Source organism: Chiroxiphia lanceolata, chromosome 3 (genome assembly GCF_009829145.1).
Source record: "Chiroxiphia lanceolata isolate bChiLan1 chromosome 3, bChiLan1.pri, whole genome shotgun sequence".
Taxonomy (NCBI): domain Eukaryota; kingdom Metazoa; phylum Chordata; class Aves; order Passeriformes; family Pipridae; genus Chiroxiphia; species Chiroxiphia lanceolata.
In genome coordinates this window covers 45,603,012-45,628,269 of record NC_045639.1, presented here as the reverse complement: position 1 = coordinate 45,628,269, position 25,258 = coordinate 45,603,012, and the positions used below count along the sequence as shown (strand labels likewise).

The 25,258-nt window shown below is 35.6% G+C and overlaps 1 protein-coding gene across 3 annotated transcripts in view; it reads right to left on the bottom strand.

Annotated features, from left to right (window-relative positions):
- PDE10A (phosphodiesterase 10A) overlaps window positions 1-25,258 on the bottom strand; it is a 353,600-nt gene that overhangs the window by 27,112 nt on the left and 301,230 nt on the right. For all 3 annotated transcript variants that reach the window (XM_032682873.1, XM_032682871.1, XM_032682874.1), the window contains exons 6-14: window positions 17,662-17,802; window positions 15,162-15,317; window positions 12,390-12,440; window positions 10,707-10,765; window positions 8,138-8,189; window positions 6,028-6,170; window positions 3,769-3,861; window positions 3,000-3,186; window positions 1,439-1,581 (exon numbers count right to left, since the gene is read on the bottom strand). In XM_032682873.1, the coding sequence (XP_032538764.1) occupies window positions 1,439-1,581; window positions 3,000-3,186; window positions 3,769-3,861; window positions 6,028-6,170; window positions 8,138-8,189; window positions 10,707-10,765; window positions 12,390-12,440; window positions 15,162-15,317; window positions 17,662-17,802 (1,025 nt within the window). The remainder of the gene's footprint in view (window positions 1-1,438; window positions 1,582-2,999; window positions 3,187-3,768; window positions 3,862-6,027; window positions 6,171-8,137; window positions 8,190-10,706; window positions 10,766-12,389; window positions 12,441-15,161; window positions 15,318-17,661; window positions 17,803-25,258) is intronic.

Below are 25,258 nucleotides of genomic sequence, written 5' to 3'. Positions count from 1 at the left end.
CATATTTTTTATGTTTCATCAGCTGAAGACTTCTCCCCTCTCCTAATATCAATATTTAGGCCTAATATTAGGGACTTGGGACAGTAGAACTGTTTGTCCTTCTATATATTAACCCTTTCCCTGTGCCTTCTGTGCTTCAAGTCCTCTATTTCCTCCCCCTGGAACTCAGCTAACCACTTGCTTGTAATGTGTCATAATGAACAGCACAGCAGGTGTGAGACAGCTGAAGGTAGCTGAATTGCTTGGAAAATGCTTAAATGTATTCAGATTGCTTGAACTAGAGGATGCTAATGTAATTTAGAATGAAACCTGTCATCTTTACAAGTAAAATTCATTTTTTATGAGGAGGTGGGTTATATAATATCACATAACAAAGCACAAGAAATTATATTGCAAAGAATAAGCTTTTATTAGGGTGTAATCCTGCAAGCTGCTGATACTCTGGCATTCAAGTAAATCACTTCAGCATGTAATGAACTTTAAGCATTCCCTGTTAAGCACAGGTTCGCATGCTTTGTTCGGTCACAGCTACAACGCACAGTGCTGAACACAAGTGAACAAGTCTGGAGATTAGATTTACAAAGGCAACTTAGATTTTGTGACTCAGTAGCTGACTTTAGGTCACTAGAGTAGAATTTACTGTCCTGGACCAGAAAGACTGACTAAAAAATATGATGACTTGCATTGTTACATTGGGTGGGCACTGACTAATAAAATACAGATAAAGGTACATCTTCAGCACACAGCAGGTACTGGAGAGCCGAAAATAACTGAATTATGTCAGAGAAAGCCTAAGAGGCTGGATGGAAAGTCCTCCTCTAAATTTAGGCTTCAACTCTAAACTCTAGCACTTGGGATTCATAATCCTGAATTATCATTTTCCCCTCCTTCAAGAAGCACAAGCAGGTGTACACACATATACATACTCGAAACTCACAAATAAACCAAACATCTCTTACACCAATTCCCAACCCAAACCCCAAAAACACACAACCCAGAACATCCTAGGAACAAGTTAGGATGCACATGTTTTATTCTAAAACATATCCAAGGGAATGACATCAGGCATTTGGTCCATGTTCAGCCTCAGCTTGCTCTCTGGCTCTGAGCTGACCGTGATTTGGGATTATCAGAATGAAAGCTCAGTTCTAAAATCCTAGATAACAACTAATGATTAAAGCAACTACTGTACCTACCCATGCCTGTGGAAAATGTTGCCATTCTGAGTAGGTATTATTTAATATCTTTGAAAGATAAATTTTGTTCATAGGTCATTAAGTATAACTAAGAAAGCCAGAGATAAACACCCATGATATTGTGATAGTTCAATATTAAAAGTGCTTCCTACAAAACACTCCACTACAAATAGGAAAAAAACCCTGTCTTTTTACCAGGCTGATACAAGACACAATTGTTGCTATATAAGAAAAATACTTACAGTTCAATTTCTTTATAAATATGTGGAGGCAGTGTACAGTGCATGAGGTTTTGCCACTCTTCTGCTGTACAAACACTATGGTAGGACAGCTTCTCCATTGTTACACGGTAAATACACTCTGAATGACGAATTCTGTGGTACATCTGAAAAAGGGAAGTCATTCATGAATGTGAAATTTTAATAAAGGAAAAAAATTCCTGTATTCAAGCACCGATTATTAAAATACACATCTGCAAAAATGTTAGTGCTTTTGGCTGCACAACTTCACACATTAGAAAAGTGACAGATTATATGAAATTCAGTACTTCTGGAAAACTAGGCCTTCTATCGCATCATTCTGCATCTGCTCATTTGGGTAAACATCTAAGGCTCAGCTGACGTTCCACTGCATGTGAGCTCTCCCAAGAAAGAGAATCCAAGTCCAGGAGTCAGAAACAGAGCTAATTCCCTTGCAAAATGCTAACAGAAAGAAAACCAGTAACAGAGCACAATTCATATTTTCTGCCACTGCATGAATTCAGCTATTAATTGGTACAAATTACTACTACCCGTGCACAGTAAAAAGTATGTGAGATGTTTATCATGCCTACATTATTATTCAATATGAAAAATAAGTACAGTTAATTATTGAGATGTTCAGACAGTTATTGCAGCATGGCATGGTTTGTAAACAAGTGAGGACATAAGTTATTACTAAAACAATCCTCTGGAGCAGTGTGCCCTGAACGGTAACATTCACCATCTGAAAAGAGTGAACTCACACACAACTGGGTGATTGCAAAGTCCAAAGTGTAATTTATATGCAGGCCTTTCTACTTGCATTGAGCAGTATGAAACAACTTTAAGTAACCGTTAATAAAATTTTCTGCCCCAGTGTACCAACAACATGATGCTGGTAAAATCACTTAATGTAAATCACCAGGCTTAACTGGCATTGCATTGTATCTTACCTCCCATGAATACCCAGAGTTTTTCTGCATTGCATTTTCATTGAATTTATTGTATTTTTATACTTATATAGTCATGATCATTAAATGTCTATGTATCCTACAGGAATAGTAATTTTTGAGAGGGTAAAGGGTTTGAGGACAAAAAAAGCTATCCACTCTTCTCTAGAAGTATGGATAATTATGAGTATATACCATAGCATATAAAGGTATAAATTGATCTCTGAGTATTAAGCATATGAAATTGAGAGAATACATAGCAACTCCATCCCACAGTTAAATTTGTAAAACACGTAATCTGAACTTATAAAAGTAAATAAGAATCATACTTTCTAAAGGAAAAGAGAGGACAGACACCATTCACATTTCAGAGCTTGCTCTCTCACTTTAGCTACTCAAAATTGATGTTTCCAGAGTATGTTTACCTCAAAAAGGATCAAATGAATCCCTAGCATCCTCTTAAAATAGAATTATTCAGCAAGGAATTCAATGATTCCTGTTTTCTTGTTAATTCAATGAAACAGATTATGAATACTTTTAATAATCTGCAACATCAAAACACCTAAGTATTCCCATTATAACTAACAGCTTAAAAAACCGTAAATAAAACTTACATTAGCACAGTGTAAGGCTAAAGCACAAAAGACGGCAAACATTTTAAAGTTGTTCTCATCAGTTTTAGAGAAGGCACTTCCACTTATTTTGTTCACCATCTGCACAACACCTATTACACTTCCTCGGCTTACAATAGGCATGCACAGGATATTTCTGGTTGTGTACCCTGTGTAGAGGTCTACTTCTCTGGAAAGCCATAAAAGAGAAAGAAAAAGAGAAAAGAATTAGTATTATTAATTAATATCTATTCCTTGATTCTCAGAAATGTTGATGAACAATATACTGAATCGTTTCAAAGTAGTTGTAACTAGTACATCCAAGAATTTCACCTCCAAAGCCCTCAAACATTTCCATCTACTGTGTCACACTTAGAAAGAACTTTTTAATCCTTTAATCTCCATTTCAAGGTAAAAAAATATTTCCTCAAACATAGAGTAAGCTTTTTCATAAACTCAAAGAACATTTAAATATTTTTAGGAGTGCTATTTGTCAGTGAACTGGTTTTTCTCCCCTGAAATTAATCACATTACAGGGAAACTAATAATGAAAGTTGGCAACAATCTAAATAAAGTTTTCTCCATTATATTTATATTTGATAAAAATAACACTTTTTATTTGTATCTTAAAAATATCTATGATGTCTAAAGCAGGTTGCCTCCTCATCAGAGAATCACAGCTCCATGAATGTATATGTATATGAAATTTAGGCAGTCAATTTAACTAAAAGGTCTGATGAGCTATATTCCCCTCCCACAAACAACATCCTACCTGTTAAAGCGTGGATCTGCATAGGCATCAGGGATGTTAAGGACTTCTCCGGTTCTTGCCACTTGACCAGCTATTCCTTTTTCTATAGAAAATCTGGAGAAAATAAAAATGTGTATCAGTCACAATATGAGCTACCTGAAAAAACATTTTTCCAGTGGAGTCTGTCTCAGGCACAGTAATGGGTATTTGTTCCCAGCCAGCACCATTTTGTTGCTTTTGGAAGAAAAATTTTACAAGACAACAAATAGTAGTACATAATAAAATAAAAAAGCACAAACTAATAGATACTTTCTGAAAACATTTTATATAACTAGATAGTTCAGTACAAAACATTTTATTATATGACCATTTTAGTGACAAAAATTCAAAATCTTCAATAACCCTGGGGGTTATCCCTAATAAACATAACATTTGTACAGAATCAATACAAGGTATTGATTTTATTATCACTTTTATATATTCATTTTTTCTCTAGACACAACACGGGTAAAATGGAGCTTGTTTCTTCAGGTGGTGTGTGTGTGTGGATTTGGTAAAATAAAATTTGGAAAAAGACCAGTGGAAATTTCAAAGCTAAAGATGACATGCATTTGCCATGTAGACTTTGGAATAACTAGCTTGTTTCATAACACTGAAATAATGCCATGATACTAACTGCATCCCTTAATCGCCACAAGGAAGTTAAACACAGCAAAGATATTCCTGAGTTGAATCAGAAAAATCTACAAGTCTGTCTGGTGAGGAAATAATTTTCAATTCTTTGACCTAAAGCAGTTATTAAATACAAACAGAACAGAATTTATGGAGAAAAATATGTAAAAATACGTAGAAAGAATTGTATGTGGAACACTTTGAAATGTAACTGTACCCTGATAGTACCCTGGTCCCCATCAAAGTTAGTGATAAAGCCATCAGGATTTCACCCTGCACACCTGACTTTAAGTTATTTTCTGTTGTTTCTTATGATAAGTACATCACACCAACTTAAGTCTCCTTCCTGATGACTCAGTCTCACTTTCTTACAGATATTTAAGTTGCACTCCACTTTCAGTATACAGCACCTGTGAAATAGCTCACACCTTTGCACTCAGAATCAACATTTCAGTAACATACAGAAAAGAGAGAAAGATATAAACAATAAAAACAATTATCAAGGAGTATGAAAGTGTATGTTAGAGCAGGCCAACTTCTTTAATTTACAGCACCTGCTTGCTTGTCAGTACCCAAATTGCACCAATTTTGACTCCTTCCATTCTCACTCACACAGTAGTAGGTGGGAATAAGTTTGTCTAAAGGAGTTTAAGCAACAACATGAATCACATTTCATATTGGCCCAGAACTTTAAAAGTATAAGGAAGAAATGAAAAAAGTTCTGATAAAATCCATGCTGAATATTTTAGTAAAATTTTAGTGCAAAATATTTAGTCATACACTTCTTTCCTTTTAAGAAGCTACAGGTTTGAAACCTGTGTGCCTTTGAAAATATTGATCTGTATCTGTTAAGGACTCATAATTTTTGAAAAGTGAAAAATTATATATTGACTTTGTTCATTTTCTTCTTTCTTTTAAAAAGTACATAAGTCTAAGAATTATATAACTGTGACAGGAAACAGAAATACGCATAAATTTTAGGCAGAAAATCCTGTGTAGTCATTACTGGGCCATACACATTTTCAAATTCACCACTTCAATAATACTTCAGTATAAAAATTTTTTAAAAGTTTCAAAATAATCTAAAATCACACAAGAAAAATAAATCTAAATTACTGAACTTGAAATCTTTCAAACCAATGACCAGTCCATACGTCATTCTACATTTGTCTAGTCAGTCCATAAGAAGTACAAATTGTGATTTCCTTGCTTTGGGTGTGCTTGAATCACACAAATTTCAATTCCTCTTGGGAGCTCTCTTGGGAAAAAAGTCCCAAATTGGCAGTCTACAGATTAGGTGCACCATTACCTGCACCTTTACCTACCTCAGAACACCTCTGTTTTTTTCCCAACATGATTTCCAAAAGGACCGCCTCCGGAAGACGGCATTTCCAGGAGTGACGTTATAGCTTCAGAGACGTTGTTTCGATGGCACTGCAATGTCATTCCCAGAAGTACTACCTTCTGGAGGCGGGTCCTGGTGGGAATGATATCACAGTATGACAAGTATTGTCAGGGTACCTGCAGATAGGCACAGAAACTGGGTAATAAAATGCCTGCATGTCTGTAGTTACAATGAAGCTGCATTCTTCTGCTAGCTATTCTTACCTTATTTCTTTGGTCTTCTTGAAGACAGGTTTTCCATCATTTTCTTCTCCAATATCAAAAAGGTCTGAATACAGCTCCTTATTTTTGTGGTCAACCTGGAAGAGTGCACACCTATCTGCATTCACCAGGTTTTTTGCATATATCTACAGACAAAAAACGAAAGTAGAGTTAATGGTCATGAGTTAGATTATCTTCAGTCATTTATCTGATAAAAACCTCAGTCACTGCAAGATAAAAGTTTTGAGAAATTATCCACTATGGAAATCTGTTCAAAGGAGCAATCTTTGAGGAGACAATTCAAAATTAAAGGCTTATTTGATATTGTTTTTCAAATTAAAGTGTTCTTCTCTTTGAGAAATGCAGGAATATCTTTAGAGACCTGAATATTTGCTAAAAGAAAATAGGTTTTCCTATTAAATTATTTTTCAAGTACAAGGAAGGCTTTTCAAAAGAGTACCTTTCCTTCTTCTATGTTTTGATACAATTCATCTTGACTTGATTTTAAATAGATAAGTTATACCAAGACCTAAGAACACTTTTGGCTTTTTGACTCCATCTTCAGTGCAAATGTATTGCTATTGAATATCTAGCAAAGACAGACGTAAAAGAGAGGGTAGTGTTTGTTTCTAAAAAACTAAGTATGCCTGTAAAAAATAACAATGAATAAATAATCCTTGTGAGTCCCTTCCAACTCAGAATATTCTGTGATTCTGTGATTAAAAGTGTCATTATGGATTGTCCTGTGTATGGATTTCCCATGGGAAATGCCTGCACCCTCCTAATGCCAGGGACAGTACTTGTACAAAAGCTGAGGCTTAGTAATTTTATGTGAACTAACCAAGCCTAAAAGGTATCAGCCATAGTCAAGAAAGTACCACAGTACAGCAACAGACTTGCATGGTCTCTATCATACTTTGAAATAACAAGTTTTATCTTTGTGAAAATAACTGCCAGGAGGACTGAGTGTCAGAACAGAATCTTGTCCTGGGAACACAGAAGATCTTCACTGAAATATTTCTCAGACATACAATGGCCTTCCTGAGAAGAGGAAAGAGTAAACCAAAATCAAACAAGGATCACTGTGCTAACATAAGTTGTCATGTGCAGGCTCAAGAACCTGCTCTACTCAATTCAGTAGGTCTCCTATGTTTCTTATCTGTTCATGATGTATAGTAGCTGCATGGTAGAGCACGATCTGAGGTGGATCCTGCTCAGCTTTGAATATAATAGCTACCTAGTCGTTCAGCTAGAGAAAAAGGGTGACAACATCTTGATGTGCAATGCATGCAGTTAACATGTCTTAGGGATTCACAAGACTTTCATACAAATGATCTCCCCCACCTCTCTTCTTTTGTCTTTCAAAAAAAAAACCCAAATCACAAAGTATTTCATTTCACATTAATGCAAATAGACCTAAAGTTAAAAAGCATAATTTATACATCAATCACTCAAAATGTGCTACAAACAACCAGACCATATGCATTTCTAAACACTATTCAGGAAACAATTCTGAATTCAAAATTTATTATAATCTGCTTCTGAACTGTACTTTAATTCACTAATTAGTTATGTCAATGGAAATAACTAAGCACTTGTTTTAGTGGTTTCTATAAAACATTGACTGACTGTCACTCTAGCTATGGGTGTAGTTTTGTAAAGCAAAGGGATGCGATGCCTTACGCATCTCATTCAGCAACTGGAACAAATACTCTAGCAGTAATGTTTGACCTCCAGCCCTTGTTACAGACAGTAACTTCTTCAGCAGTGCTTTGCAGCACGTAGCAAATTGAATTTAGGAAGAAGGAATCAATACAACAAGCTGAAATAAAAAGAAAACCAGAAGTCTTTCTGTTACAATGTTCAGTTCTTCTCTGAAACACAATAGAAACTATTTAGTTCAGAGACAGCCATGTTTCATTACTTATGAAAGCTGTGAACTGAAGCTGACCTTCGCCACCTTTTTCATATAGACATGTTAATATTGTTTGTATTATATGTCCATTACAAACAGCTCACATATTTCAATGACATAATGTCTTCAAGGAAAAAAGACAATGAAGGACTTTATTAACTATGACTAAGAAACTTAGAAGTGAAAAAGACAACTTACCATTATATGTTCAAGTAGAGAATCTATTGCAACTATATTATCAAAATATGTTCTGCAGAGAAAGAGAAGTCAATAAACATTCATATTTAATCAAACACTTCTCAAATGGGTGTCATGGGCTCTTGTTTCACCCTGGCTTAATAGTGGAGCCAGAATAGGTGAGGAAAAAGCACTGCACCTTGAAAATTACTGACTGGCTCGCTACAGCACAAAGGAATTAAGAAATGGTCCTAGTTCTGTTTCTTTATACTTATTCTACAGTGACAGAATTGTAGAATATTCTTCATTATACATAGAATTTTCTCTGTAAAAAAAAGAAAAGACTACCAAACATTGCCTACCATGAACTGAATAGGCCCCTGCAGAGCAACATCAAGAACATATCACAGTGCTTTGGCACCTCTGACACAATGAAAATTTTAAAAGCAAAAGGAAAAAGGAAAAGAAAAGCAGTAGATAGATTTAAAAAAAATCCATTGCTTTCAAAATATTAAAATATCTCATTCGGTTTACCCATATTATATACTGAGAACCAAATAAAACTACATAGTGTAGCTAAATCCGCTTCATATTATCCAACCCTTAACCCTATTTAAAAGGCAACAATTTAAAAAACTCTTAGTGAGTCTTCTATATCAACCCAGGTGCAGCATGTCAAAGTTGAAGAAAGAGGATGATCTTGTAACTTAAAAAATAAGAAGGAAACTCAGTTTCACAGCAAAGTGGTAACTGTTCAAGGACAGTCAAGAACATTTGAAAGATAAAGGTCAAACTTATTAGTAAAAGAAGTCTAAATCTTCCGCATGCCAAGTCTTAATAACCCTCGGATTACAATGTTCCCAGCAGAGAGACAGGCATTGTCCCATGGCCTTGAATATACATACAGCTCAGTTTTGTTTGGGTCTAGTGGAAAGGAAATACATAATACACTAGTCTTACGTTGTCAGGGACATGAAGAGGTGGAGCACTGCATACTCTGCCCTTTCTAAAATGTTACAGAACATGTCCCAGTGACATTGCACACTAAGAATTTCCTCACTGAAATCCTCTTTCCATGTAAGAAAAGGTACAGACAACTTCTAAGAGGAAACTAATTATTTTCCTGCTAGTATGTCTCTACCTACATAAAGTTCATAAAGTTATTATTAAATGATATCCCGATTTTGTGTTTCAAGACACAGGCTTTTTTTTTGTTAAAAATAAAAATTCTAGCAATTGATGAATACGTCTGCATGAGAAACATTTTCTTATAGAAAGGCATAATAAATATTTGCAATATTTATTGTCATTTTTATCTTAAAAATTTAAAACAATTAAAAAGTTCTTTAAAATAATCTTAGTATTATGCCACTCCAAGAATAAATTGCCAGTCCATAAATCTGGGTAGATTAATCCAGAGATTTCTGGTAAATTAGCACTCTGGAAAGGAACATAATGGTGCAAGACTCAGTAAGTGTGCCCTTTAGGAAACACACTCTGAATTATGCTGAAATAAAAAAAAAAAAGGTCTTCCTGAGGAAAAAAGCAAGGAAAAACATCTGGATCCGACCAGCTTGCCCTCCTTGCAAGGGGCAGACTCCTCCATGTGGTGTATCACTCCTCATTCCAGTTGGGTCAGCTTGGCTGCCTGCATTCCTGAGCAATGGCATAGGAATCTTGGACATCCTCTAATCTCATCAGTTTGAGAATTGTTCATCAAGACCCACAAAAGTGTTTGTAGCAAAAATTCAAGACATCTCATTTTTCCATAGTATCATCAGTACTTTGTCATGCACTTAGAAATTCTTCTACCAACTAGCTTCATAAAACACCCCAGACTGTGATTTACTAAAAGTACAAATCTGGTTTGTCTTTTAATTTGTTAGCTATTTTTACTATTTAAAGATCCTAATAGCAATGACAAACAAAAAGGGATGAAGGAAAAGCAGATCAGCTAAGACACTAAACTTGCAAGTGCGAGCCCAAGCTTCCACACTCTTACTGTGTTTTCAATTTAATTTTGCCCTTATTGTCACAAGAAATTAAAAACAAATATATTACATGCAGTTACAGTCCTTAAAAGTAAAAACAGAGCCTTCAGACAATGCAGGGGAAGAACAATCACATGACAGCCCTGATTCTTCAAGGATTTAACCCTCAAGTCCCTACATTTATGCATATGTGTGTATACACACAAAATTTTAGAGAGGAGGGGAAGGGAGAAAGCTGAAACATGCTAACTAACTTTTCATTAAAGTCCTTTCAAGCCTTCTAAAATTGGCATGAAAAGAGATGCCAAGTCTATTTGTCACTTCTCAAAAGACATGTTTAACTCTGACAGAAGAGGTGAAAAAAAAGGGAAAAAAAAAAACCAAGCAAAAGACCACAAGAATAAACAAGCTCTGTAAGGTGTAATTGAATGTCACATTTTCTTCTGCACCATCACCAAAAAAAGAAGTTTGAAAGTTATACACCTCTGCAACCCATATAATTTGTTCTTTTCCCTGTGTTTTTCAAACACGGGTAGATTGGAAGAGCCAAGGTAGAAAATGTCATCAAAATAAACTCACGAGATGCAAATCACACTTACTTCGATACATCGAGCAAGAAGTCATTCAGTTCAGTCTGCTTGGCAAGGCCCCGGCACACCTGGAAGCACAGATCATAGAATCATTTTTACCAGAACACTGATGTCAGTGGGAAACTTAATCCACCCCTACTAGGACATATATATGTATATGTTACTGTATTGTATAAAATTAAAAGTTGAATCTGTGTGCTGGGTTTCAATCTTAGCTATCTAGCTCCTGAGTTAAAACTTTCAAACGGAAGTAAATTCTTTCTTAAGAATTTTTGAAAGCTTCTTCATGCTGCCTCAAAGGCTGTCACTGAAAGTGGTTATGGAATCAACATCATCTCCTCATCCAGACTCTCAGCTCTTCCGAGATTGTCAAATATTTTGTTTCCTTCCTTTCTCACTACACTTTTACCACTTTTTTCCAGGCTGCAAAGTAGCATGTAGACACAACTATAGACTGACATCAGGCAAGTTTAACTAAGCTAAGCAGCAGATGATACATGCTCAACTTTGGGAGAAATCAGCATGAATATGAATAAGAACACAAAAATAGTATGCATACTACTTTTTAGAACAAAAATGTTAGACAAAGCAAAGCTTTCAACTGCATTTTTACTTCATCTAATTGCACACTGTGTACCTGAAGTGCAATTGTACATCTGTATATTACTAGAGCAAGCACTGAGACCAGAAAAAGAAAACCTTGGGAAGGGCAAGCCTTCTGCTTAGAAGGTGGCAGAGAAATGAAAATGATCAATGGACAAGCTTAAACTAAACTTTCCATGTGGTGTTTTGTTAGGTGTGAAAGACTTCTCAGTTAAGGGAAGAGTCATTCTTACAATCTAAAGCTACAACTGCATGTAGTTGCAATTCTACTGGCATACAATAGTCTATGCCAACTAATGCTGCCTAAATGTGAATGACCATCCCAAAATCAGTGACTTTCAGTACCAAGGCAGCAAACATTAAAATCTAGAAAAGAAAAGCAGAAAGCTTTCTGCAAGTCTTCCGACAACTGTATGAAAGACACCTTGAAAAAAAGAACGTCACAAACTTCCTCCTGTGAGTTGATGGAAGAAGAATCTATTTTAGCATCTTCCCTGAGCTGACAGAATATGTTTAGTTTCAGTGTTACCATCTTCTGCTAGCTGGAGTAACAAAACCTATTAGCAAAGCTGCTGGGGTTTGCTAGAGCAGCTTTGACGCTGTGTGAAGCTCCATTAGGCACCCAGCTAGGGACAGCATGAAGCATCCTTAGTGGCAGTAGTTACAGGACTATGAAGCAGCTAGCGAGGGTGGCTTAAAATAGGCTTTTCTAGCAACACCTAATAATTTTAAACTGAATACCAAAGCAGAAGGAAAGCAAGCAGTTAGTCTAGCAGTTGTATTCTTACAAGAAAAAAAAACCTGCAAAGTTGTTATAAATCTGTTTTAACTAATATTTACCTACTTTGTTAAAATTTCTCTACTTTAGTACAAATACTGTTTAATATTTTATGCATACTTGCAAGTGACGAAAAGTAGCTCAATGAACACCAAAAATGTTAGCATACTTTTCCCAGATTCAGGAAAGGTGCTTGAATCGATGTTTTAGCAGTGATCTCCACTAAACTTGGATCACAATCCATGTTGCTAATAATCAAACTCTGGCAGACGGGACACACAATGAAAAAATGAAAAACCACTCACACTTACTTGGACTTGATGTATTGCTACTGAAGCCCATGCAAGATTTGCTGTTGCAACCTGCAACAAAAGAGAAGTAATTAGCTCTGAAGTAACCTTGAAAACTGCACATCAGATACATGCTGGTTTTCTCTGTCTAGCTGTGATGTAAATTGACTGAGCTGTTTTAGACAGGCAGGCGTTAACAATTTGTGGGAAGACAGGTATTTTGTGAATATCTCAGTGTGCTTGCAAGTGTGTCAATTTTAGAGCCTACCAACGCTCTTCAGAAGCAGAATTGGGAACCCATCAACTCAAAAACACAACATCGAAACAAACATCCCATAAGCCAAACGCTTTAAAAATTACACTGTTGAAAAGCATCTGCCACAGAAATTAAATATCCCTTAACAGCTTTCTGGGTCTGTATCTCTTCAGCAATAGCTACTTCCAGCTCTAAACAGGCACTGTTTCTCTCATTACAGTTTTGGTGGCAGAAGAACCAGACCTGATCCCTCAGTTCAAGACTAGTGTTTTAAGTATGACAGTTTCCAGGCAACATTTCAAACAAATGTCATGTAAACTGCAGTTAACTATGATGTGCTACCATGCATAATCTCTTGTCCTTGAAACATGGGAGCTTTATAGGAACACAGAGAACAGAAACACAGAAGGTCAGCTTCTGCATACCCTCCTAAGGTACTTTTTTATAATTTTATATTTTTAAACAGAACACTCTGTACACATTTTATAAAAACTGCTAATAGTATCCAAAGGCTTTTCGAAGCCTGAAAATGAAAAGAATGCTTTAAACACTCAGAAAGTGACCTTAAAATATTTTTAATTTAGTAATAAAATACCCTTATTTAGCAGCCAGTTCCAAGTAGAACATTCATGAACTTCAGTATATGAATACAGAAGGTATTTCGTATAACATAAAATATTCATATTTTCACAGAACAATGCATATCTGAGACCTATCTGAATTGTAAACTGATTAATGTAACAGGAAAATTTTAAAAAATAAATACATTGTGTGTAAGCAGCAGAATTAATGAAGCCTGGTTTTGCATGAATGTCTCTTCTTTATTCTCTGAGCAAGGACATTGGTGCCACCATACTAATCCAGCCTCTAGCACAACCTCTACCTATTGGTGAAAAAACACAAGGTGTGACACCAACCTGAAGTGACATTGACTGCCCAACTAATACATATATAAGCATCAAATGAACGCTACGCTACTTAGCTTACTGATAAACAAAATATACAATTAACAAATATTGCTGTTGCTTTCCTTCTTTGGGAAGACTAGTTTTAGTATCTCTTGCCTGCATATTTCTGTCTTTTTCACACAAATAGTTCCTGTTCAGTACAGCTAAACTCATCCACACTGCAACTCGACCACTATGGAGACAACACACCTGCCTAGAATTCACTCTGTTTTGTCCTAACCTCTGTGTTCAGAGCCTCTTCCCTGGGGGACGGTACAGAGGGAAATGAATGGTACATAACACCTTTACGTGAGAGACATCTTAATGTTTAGATGGGACATAACAAGGATCCTCACCCAGACATGAGAGCTAAGATGCAGTTCTAACGTGTTTAATAAAGCGATAGCCTTTACATCATCTGCTCCATTTTCAAGTTCATTTGTATTTTGCTAACAACTCATAACTTTGGATTGACAAATGGACATGTATGGACAACGTAGCTACACAGGCCTTACATGAATACAATAAAGCACATAGAACAGTCATGGAAAGGGGAAGATGGTTATGAATGGGAATATCTGGATGGGGAACCACCACAAGGGAAACAAAATGCAGAAGAAAGTTTTACAAGTGGCACCTAGATTGACAGGTCATCTAGGTACCAGCACTTCTACACACAGTTTCTAAGGACATCTAAGTCCGGAGACAAAGTGTGAGTAAATCTTGACAACTCGCAGAGATGGGACAGGCTAGAGAGATAAAAGCTATCAGCTCCTATAGGCTAAAGAAAAGGCTGGCAAAAAACCTTGGTTGTCAACCTAGAGAGAAACCAGGAGACATAAGGGCTCAGAAGACAGCATCCCTTGTCCTCCTGTTGCAAAGAATTCTGTAGGGATTACCTGGATACTCATGTCTCTGTGCATGATTTGTGGAAATACCACCTAGACACACACACCTTGGTGCCTGAGAGTGTGTGGATGTAAGAACGGGAATGAAAAATACCAGAAATTTCTTTTGCTTCACTTTTGTTTTTAAAAAAAATCACTTTCCCCTCCTGTGAGACCCCTCATTGAGACTTGTTATACTGTTGCTACAATGTTGCAATATTATAGTCATTCCTTAAGAAGTCACACCAAAAAAAGAAAACTGAAATAGATTTTAAAATCTTACCATACTTTAAAGTAAAACTTTACTGGAGAGCTGAAGTTGAGACTCAGAGTAACTCAGTAGTTCCTTTTTTTATTTATAAAGTGAATTTGTTTTTTGACATTTGATTTACACTTACAATTTATTCACCTGTTCTGCACTGATTTCTCTTATAACTGTATTACAGAGTTTATAATAGGTAGAGAAACCTTGAATCTGTTTTTCCATGAAAGAAAACAAGGTAAAATTCTTGATATGCCTTGTATTTGTATATTTTACCTGCTCTGACCGAAAATATAAATCAGTACCTACTTTTTTTTTCAATAAGAACAAAAATCAATCATGAAAAAGGTAAAAACACATGAGAGAATGAGAGGAGGAAGTTTGGGGTGGAGAAGTGCTGACCATCGTGGGGAAGTGGGTAAAGGCTGCGCGTGAGCTCACCTCTTGGTGACTATGGTGGAAGGCTTCTTTGCCCCAGTGACGGTAAAGCTCCAGGATACCAATCAGGTCACCAATTGCAGTGACAATTGGCAAACACAGAACAGATTGGATACGGGTCCCTGATTCCAGTCCAGTACCTTTGGGAAATCGCTCATCCTAGAAAACATAAACATAATCTGATAAAATGTAAATATCATAACATTAACAGGAAAGACATACTGATGTTTTCCTCTGCCACCTGGCTGATCAAATCTGCAGGAAAATTATAAAATAAATAAAAATTAAAGAACCCTGATCTCTCAGCATAATTTACACATAGTATTAAGACATCTACTAAAAAAATGCAATTTAAAAGTCTCAGCATTAATTTAGATCTACCGATAACCTTATTGATATAAAGTCAGAGTTAGCTGTGATATTATACCTTCTTTTTATAATTCTTTTTTCTCTAACCTCACAGACAGCAAAGCCAGCACTTCATTGCTAATGCCAGTCCAGATTAAATAAAAACCCCAAACAAACAACTCTACCCCATCACCACCTTTCCTCCTGAAAAAACCCAAAGCATTTGTAATCACAAAGTGGACTGCTCAAATTTCAGTGTTACTGAGCAGACAGCAGCGCTTGCAAGAGAACAAAAATTGAAACCTGAGATTAAGGCTTTAGGTTATACAGTTATAATCCTGAACCAACTCCCTAGGAGGAAAATGTGTTCCCAAAAAATTATGCATAAAAAATTATGTTAAAAAAAATATGCTTACACATCCTGAATAAACCAGTGCAAAAGTTACAGAAACAAATATCACAGTAATCTTACCAGCTGCTATAAAAGGCCCAAATACAGTCTATATAGGGAATGTCTAAAGCTTTATAGCTTCACTTTGCCATGTAGGAAAACTCACAAAGACCTTAGAAACCATGTGGATGTTACAGTTAGTGAAGCAATAACTAGCCAGTGTTACGTACGCAAGACCCACTTCTTTGCACATCAGTCCTTCACCACTTGATTCATACCAGATGTTCCCTGCAGGTTGTGTTTAGGCAAGACAGACACCCCTTCAAGGCCAATCAAAATCTCTCATTTCTCAAAGAAAAGAGCAAGTAATCTCTGCCTTAATTACTAAGATAACAATCAATTTCAACAAATGACAGACAAAAGAGTGGGAAACACTTTGAAACGTGAGCCTTCTGCTTCCACGTTTTCCTTCTGTCCTCCCACAAAAAAGGGCTGGCAAGTCTACCTGCGTTGGCTTCTCTCTTGCTGTTGAGAAGCTCCTAAAATCACATGAAGGCAAACCATGAACCTTCCTGTTTGGTCAATGATCCACTGATATTAAACCAACAAAAAAGTTCAAAACTCCTCCTTGCTAACATCCTGATTTTATTATGAATGTAAAATCAAAATGAAACATACAACCTTTTTATACAAGGATATCAAGATATTATTGGAAATTACCAGTAACAATTTAAACCCTATGTGACTGAAAAAACATACCAACACATAAAATCTTTATAGTCCAGGGTGTATAGAAAGCACGGACTGATACTACAGGGAGAGCAGCTTCTGCATTTTGGTTTTGTGGTTCTGTTTAAGTGTACTCACATTAGGCATCTGATATTTCATTTATAGCCCAGGTTTGCCCAACAAAAGTCATACATTTTTAACAAATAATTTTAAAAATAGAGACAACAATGTCCAATTTTGTCCACAGTATCCAAAGTTCATTATTCGGAACAGAACTTGTAAGGATAGGAAACACTGAAGAGATAAGAGAATGTAAAGTTCCTTGCTGTTCTTATAACCAGCTAATCATAAAGTGCTCTCACAAAGTAGAGTTGAAATATCAGCTTCAAACAATTGCATAAATGGAACTACAGAATGCAGTTTTTTTTAAAAATAAAAAAGACAGACATACAGAGTGCCAAGAATTATGAGAATATCATCTTGGGAATTTCTGACTCCTGTTACAGATAAAAGCCTGAATTTTGATATCAGTTACATTAATGAATCTTTCATATAGAACTACTGGCTCTACAAGCATTCTAGCTTTACCTCAGAGTACGCAGAGATAAAAATCCTGCCCAATAACCAGAATTCTAACTGACATTCTTGTGAGTGTGAGTCCTGCATTAAAATCAAATTACTTTGATTGACTATATGAAAGTCTTCTTGTTTGGGGTTAGTATTTCAAGAACAGGAGGACAGGAGTTTTGGCTGGCAGGTTTTTTTTCTCTCCAAGTGACTATGGTGACATTACTTCTTTTATCTGTTAAAATAACCCAAATCAAAACCCAAACAAAAAACCCTTTTATATTTAGAAATAAATGAAAAATGCTTAAATTATTGCATCAGCTAATCCAAACTCAAATTTATTTTCTTGATAGCAAGACAGATGTAAATCCTATCATTATAAATCCATCTCAATAAACATTTCAACATCAAAACATTCATTCTAAGAACATACTCCACTCATCTCATTAAAGACAGAAAGCTTTTTACCCCCAGAATATCTTCTACTAACAACGTTTTTCTGGATCTGGCTACATAAGCAGATACTGTAGTGCCATGTGCAATGGGGCCTGCAGGAATGAGTCGTGGTTGTCCTTCCTTAGCTCCTGGTGGTGTAAATATACACAGACTCTAGTTAGAAGGAAAAAAAAGAAAGAAAAAAAAACAAACTTCAATTAGAAAGCATGGTTACTTTTACAGTTACTGTGTTACCTGTGTAAAGAGTGAATAAAGTAGATAATATAGAGAAACACAGCTTTTGACAATGAAAAATAGTTGAATAAACTCAATTCTTCTGAAGTCTAAACAAATCCCACTCTAAAGTCACCATTCTGACAGTGGATAACTCCTGGATAGCTCCAGTGGATAACAGTGGATGACTGGAGCCAGTTACCATTTATATCAGGGTAGGATTACATTTACTTTGAACACAAGTACACAGCATAAAAACTCACAGAGGAAAACATTGCCTTGTAAGAGATAGATTAGTTTTATTTTTTTTTGTCTAGTATATACTTATCTATTCCAATAGAAAATATTCAAAAGGTAGAGATAATATTTAAAGTTCTTGTTTATCTTGTTTATGTAATACCACAGAGAGATGACACTGCCACCACACAATGTGTTACTAATATTCCTGGTAAGAATGGTCACAGGTTGTGCCACTGCTTTGTGCTGATTAATTTTACTATTATACTTTGTTTTCATTAGGGCCGTTTTTTAGCATGAAATACTAAAGGTAGAATTTGCATCTGAAATTCAGCATCTACTGTCAGCTGTAGAAAACAATGTGATGATATGAGGTGCATCCTCTTGTAATTATCCTTTGTTTATTATGCAAATATGCACAGCACATTATAAAATATACTAAACAATTCCAAAAAAAAACCCACACTAAAATGTTCACAAACTAAGAAGATAAAATATGATGCATCATATGCAGGTATTCCTCCAGTGAGGAAGGTGTAATGGATTTAGCTGTAATGGATTAACAGCATTTTGAAAGGAGAAAGTTGAACTTTATGCTGAGGGGAAAACAAATGGTAGATTAAAAGTATGGAATTCATAGCAAAAACCAGAGGAAAGTCTATCCAAGAAGAATCAGTATTCCGACAGAGTGTATTTAGTGAGTTCAAAAGAAAAATACCCAAGATTCTGACAGAACCAGTAACTATTTGTCATGTTCTTAAGCAGAAAGTCAGTCAGTCTCAAAAAGTTCAGCAAGACAAGGAAGCGAGTTTTCCATCCAGTAATTAAGTTGTTAATATTGTGATACAGCTGAAAATTAAACTGTCTTAAAAGAGAAAATAGAGCTGCCACAAACTATTTTAGCATGGAGAAGTGACTTAATCAGTTGGAAGGAAAGGTACTTCTTCCACGGACTAGCCCTGCTGAATATGAACATTTACTCTAGTTTGATGTCTTGCATTATGATCCAAGTACATGAAATACTGAAATATTCTGTTTATTCTTGTACTAAACCTTAACCTTATTTTTCAAACCCATTTATGCTTACAGCTTTTTTGAAGTGTGGCCTTTAGCAGTGAAAGACACTGGAAAAGTTGGAATGTTTACTTTCCATATGAATTACAAGTATTTAATACAAAAAAAAAAAAGAAAAAGGGGCAACACCCAAACAATCAAAAAACATTACGAAATCAATACACTGAATCTGCCAGACCAAGCCTGCTCATTTTGCCGAAACAAAAAGCTCCATTTATTCTCACTTTCTTGTAATCTAATAAAGATACATATAATTTCTAAATCAAAACTTAGTTTCACAGTTACTTGTCTTCACAAGCTTCAGCTCATGCTTTTACATACACTTAAATAAATGAAAAAGAGCGTTGTACATAATATATCCAAGAAAAGCACACCACGATCTGAAAAAAGTACATTACTCTAATAAAACTGAAGAAACCACAGATCATTACTTATTTAAATCAGCGTTTTGGTATAAAATGATTTTTTTAAAAAAATCAAAGAAAGTAGTAAAATATAAATGGCATAGATATACTGAAATACATATCTTCACAAATGTTTGATGTGCTATACTATATGCATATAGGAAAAAAAGGTTTACTATTTAAAAATACTTTTATAGTAGGAACAGTAACACTAAAACACATTCCAAACTAAAAAGGTGGTTCCTATTGAAGAGTAATGCAAAATTTGGAGATGCAACACACTGTTTAATTCTGATTTATGTAGTCCAAGTAGTGAAATGAGTCAAATTAAATAAATAGGACATAGGAGACCAAAGCTGAATTAATAGCACTTTTATCCACACTGTTCTTCTTACTTTTTTTTTTAAGACATATTTTATTCTTTTTGCCAAGGTAGCAATGCACAATGATTAGCAAAGTAAATGTGTTATTTAAATTATATGTATAAAATGTGTTTTTCCACACTCCTCTCCTGAGTCATGCCCATCACTAAATGCAAAACAATACACAAATCTTTCCCTTCTCAGAAAGAGTTTCTCAGAACAGAATACAAGAAAAAGAGACAGAAAACCAAACAGCCACTTCCATCAGAAGACAACTCATTTCTTCCACATATACATATTTTACTTCAGAAAATGCCTTCACAAAATCTTCAATGGCCAAAAACCTGTGTTGACACCACGAAGTACTGCCAGTGAAAGCTGCTTCCACCAGCAGAGTCTTTCCTGTGTCTTTGTGTATCAGTTTGGCTGGTAAACTCTTCTGTTGCTATCACCATAAAGTACTGATTTGAAAAAGCTTCCCTGTATTTGAAAAAGCTTGTGAACATTATTTTACTTCCAGCGATAAAAAGAGTTTTGCAGAAGCAATCCCATTCTGCTTCTTATGAGAAGCTGCAAACCCCACTGCTTAGGGCTCAATGATCAAAAAACTCTTCAAACTACCCAGTAGGTTCTAAATTTGTCACTATTCCTCCTTACTGTACAGGTAGAAAAGTATGACTGTGCAGAACAATTGACAGTCTTATCCTGACCATGCAGCACTATTAAAAAGAAAGGCAAATTTTCTCATAAGCTGTAATTAGTCCATAAGCTTCTACCATTCCACTCTGATGGCATACACTCTGATCTTATACATACACCTGATCAAATGTCATGACTGTTGATACATTCCATATATGATCAATTTAAATCTGAATTAATTAAAATATTTATTGCCAATTACGGATGTGGAAATATCTTGAGTTTTGTTGGAGTTTTGTTAACAAAGCTTTTGAATTCTAGAAGCCATCAATGGCAAGGTCAGACAAACAAAATGTAGTAAGCTGTGCTCTGCTCTACTATGGCATGTTACTGTAATAATCTTTAAGGCACCCCACAGATATAGCTTTAAGGGAGTCTCTAGAATCATCACCATCCAAAGTCACCAGGTTTTTCACATCACCTATCCAGCTCACATTTCATTTCTTCTTTTCTTTAAGATAATACTTCTAAGAAAATAAAAATATTACTACTGTCTTCTAACTATGAATGACTCCAGCATTCTTTTAAGTTGAAAATATACATTCAAACAATTTTTCACTAGCTCTAAGGGTAATTAGAAGTGCTCCCATACACACATCAGGTATATTTTATACAGCTTCACTAGCAAGTGAAGAAATGGATAGATTTGGCCCTTTCAAATTACTTGCATTTTCTCAGTTGGTTTGAATATTTTACTTCAAAAAAAAAAGGACTAACAGTTTGTGTTTCTGGCAATGATACTGAACAGTGATAAATAATCAAAATGAGGAACCAGGGTATTTATATAACAAGGCGTATATATAACAATATATAGTCAATAAAAAAGGAAATACGAGAATATTAAGCCCCACGATTTCCCAAATACTGTACCAATAACTCATAAAGCAGTAAAAGGAAAAGGCTGAGGAAACAGTAGGGCGCTTGTGCACTGCTCAGACTCTTTTGCTGCTATAATCACTTGCAGTGAGCCTGTAAGTCAGTATCAAGAAACAGATAAACACAAATAGTTCTTTACCAATACTGCAATGTCACTGTCTCTCTCCTGGCAAAAGTTAAGTAATAAAAGTTAACTAGAGTAGAAAGAGCATTAGATATCTCTACTGATGATGAGAGAGAAGACAACTAAGCTAGGAGAGTCACTCTGGGTTTTATAAACTACCAAAAGAGTAAATATTGGCTTGGAGAGAGAATCTTTTGGAAGCTTCCAGGTTCATGCATTCTGACACCTGGTAGCCCATGCAACTTTGCAATTCCCTATTTTGATCTGTTTCTCCTCCTTTCAGACAAAGACAGAACCTTACCTCCATCAGTCTCAACTACCCTATTAACAATATTCTCCCAACAAGTTCTGTATGGTGATGGACTTCTTTCTTTAAATGTAGTAGGCAGGGGAACATCAAAGTCTGACACTAGGAATGTTCTATACCTTGTTGAAACCTCAGAGCACATGGGGTGCTTCCTTTTCTGCCATCTGTGACAGGACAGATTGTTCTAGTTGGGCCTAAGATCTTCAAAATTATTGCTCCCCTCCTAGTTTTATCTCTTAATTCACTTTTACAAAGTCCACAGCCAAAAAAACTAGTATTAATTTTGACTGATGTTACAGTGTGGTTTGGAATCCACTAGTGATCTATCATGATCACAAAGAGCAAGAGGTTCTGAAACAAAACAGTAAGTCCAAAACAAATTATGACCAAAGGTTCAAACACTGATGAACACAGACAAATGTTACAAAATTCATCCTTTGGTCTTGGTGGTGTTAGGTTAAAGGCTAGAATTAGTGATCTTAGAGGGATTTTCCAATCTAAAAGATTCTATGATTGTATTCTATAACTCACATTTCTTAGGCATTCTAGGTATAGGCAACCTATTGTTCTCTCTAATGTCTTTTTAAAATGCCTTTCGGTCTACAGAAATGAAGAATGATGTACACAGTAATTAGTTCTTGAGGGATATCAACATGACATCATTCTTAATTCACAGATAAATCTACAAACTCAGCTTTCAGATACATAATAAAATCAGTATATATTCAATAAACCATAATACCATGGCTTTTGTTGCTCTTTTCTTGATACTATGCACACAGTCTGGTAAAATTATTAAGTAATTTATCTTGAATCACTTACTCTGGCTGAAGAAACCCTCTTTACTCCTCATCTCTAACAGCTAAGAGTATGCACAGGAAGAATTACTCATGTTCATCTTGTCATGCTGCCATAACTTGGCCCCATAGTTGGTTTTTCTAGTGAAAATCTAATTCTTGACAGAGGAAGTAGATTAAAATCCCAGTAAAAGAAAACATTAGGAGTAGCAACAACTGTCATAACTCAATAGCATCAGCAACTCCTGACAGATATTCTCACAGCAGTAAGAAAATACCTATAGTTTTCAACGTTTTCAGTCTTTGGCTCTTCTGATGAAGAGGTCAACTACAGGTATAATTGATGCTATTTTTCTAGTGGTTGCTGGTGTGTAGTCTGTTGGAATTCAGCACAACACCAAATCCTAACTCACAAAGACTAGAAACCATTCAGCTAACTGTATCAAGTTTGGCATAAATGGTAAACATGTATTGCCCATTATTTCACAAATTGTTGTTTCTTTTTTTTTTTTTGGTAACTTCTTATAACTAAGTAAATGACAATCATAAACCGATTTTTCCACAATTTCTTTGCAGAAGAGAAGTCTGGATAGAAAACAGGTTTAATGATTGGAATGAAGGTTAAAGTACACATGTGACAAGCATTCCACTAACAAACTGTTTTGGTGGTCTGGGTGACTGGATCCTGATCTAGTTTCTTTCACAGTATAATTTGTTAATAAAACTGGTCCTAAAAATGCTTTATGGAAAATAATTTAATATTCAACTGACATTAAATGAAAGCCTTAATACTAAAGCATTGCTATGTGATTTGATGCTTGGGGGGGAAAAAAAAATCCAAAACATTAAAGAGAAATGGAAATTGAGCAAGTTGATATTAAGTGAGCTTAATGGTTTTTGCTGCTCACATCCAATAGATTTTTATTCTTGGTAAAGGACAACCCAAATGTAAGACCACACGGCCTCATGATAAAATTATCTATAGATAGTTATAAAGGCTGTTTTAGGCCTTTTTAAGGCCAGGTTTTTTAGTAGGAATAAAGCTCATCACAGTAAGCAATGATGACCAAGACAACCAAGCAAACAGAAATAATTTGGAAAGCATTCACAGCCCAAAACCTTGGATTTGTAAACTGGCTAACTTGAAGTAGTATCCCAATACTACCATGTTAAAATCCTGTCCTGAGTTTAAACACAAGTGCAGCAATCTGACTGCATGAAGCACACAGGTACAAAAGAAGGAAAAACCCCATCAGCAACTACCACCATTGTTTATAAAAACTTATTTCCTTCATGATAACTGACAGTGTACTTAACAGGAGATTTGCATTTTTAACCTACATATTATATACTAATGTTGGATACTTGTGAAATGAAGACGATGCACGTATATGCTGTAAAACTATTAGCAGTTGAGTTTGGGGTTTTTTTATCTTTTCATGCTTCTGAATGGTATTCATTTTTAACTGCACTTCACTCCTGGAAATTTTCCAGTTGATTTACACAACTGAAAAACACCACGAGAGCTATACCAGTTCATTGACACAGAAAACCAAGCTGACATACCTCTCTTCCATCCCTTCCATTTTAAGGCATGATCAACTAAGCATTTTTCTGAAAAACGTTTGGCCAAGTATGTCTCAAACACGTCTTCAGGGATGAGGATCCCTGACCTTTCACAGGCAACAAACTGTGGTGCTTCAGTACAGCCACAACTGAGGAAGTTTTCCCAATGCTAATTCAAGCACACTTCTTCTTGCCCTACACACTGTAGGTATGGAGATTATTCCCTTCCTCTCTGCCTTATCCAGGCATATCTTCATCCCTCAACTTTCTTTTCTTTAGACTAAGTAAAATCAGTTCTTTTCTTTCCTGACCATTCTCCCTCCTCTCTCCTGAACTCACTTCATCTCCTCCATTTTTCTTTCTTTTTTAAAGTGCAGTTCTTAAGTCAGCCATATTATTACATTTGGAGTCTTAGTAGTGGACAGAGGAACAGGAAAATTACTTTACACCAAGGCTAGAGTTCTCTGTCTGCTACGTATGACAGTGTAATTTTTTTGATATAGGAATGATAATGCTGACTTATGTTTACCTTCAAATTCACTGCAAACCCCAGAATCCCAGGATCTTTCCTAAAGTCATCAGGTGCCCTACACAGAGAGAGACAATCCATGGAAAGCCCAGCACTTGTCCTAGCTGAATCATTATCTGGTTTCTTCTGACCATTTTCCCAAGACCATTTTGAATTCTAATCCATCTCTACAAAGACATCTGCAGTCCTATATTCTTTCTTCATCCATGTATTTATGAATATATTTAGCAAAACCAAACATCTGGATAAATCAGTGCAGAATTATGCAAAATAAACTCTGATTCTGATAGTGAATCACAAACAACTAGTCTCTGTCTAGTTTTCTAAAAAATTCTGCATTCTACCTATAGTATATATTAATGTACACAGAGACTGGGGAACAAGATGCTGGAAAGCGGTGCCATGGAAAGGGACCTGGGGG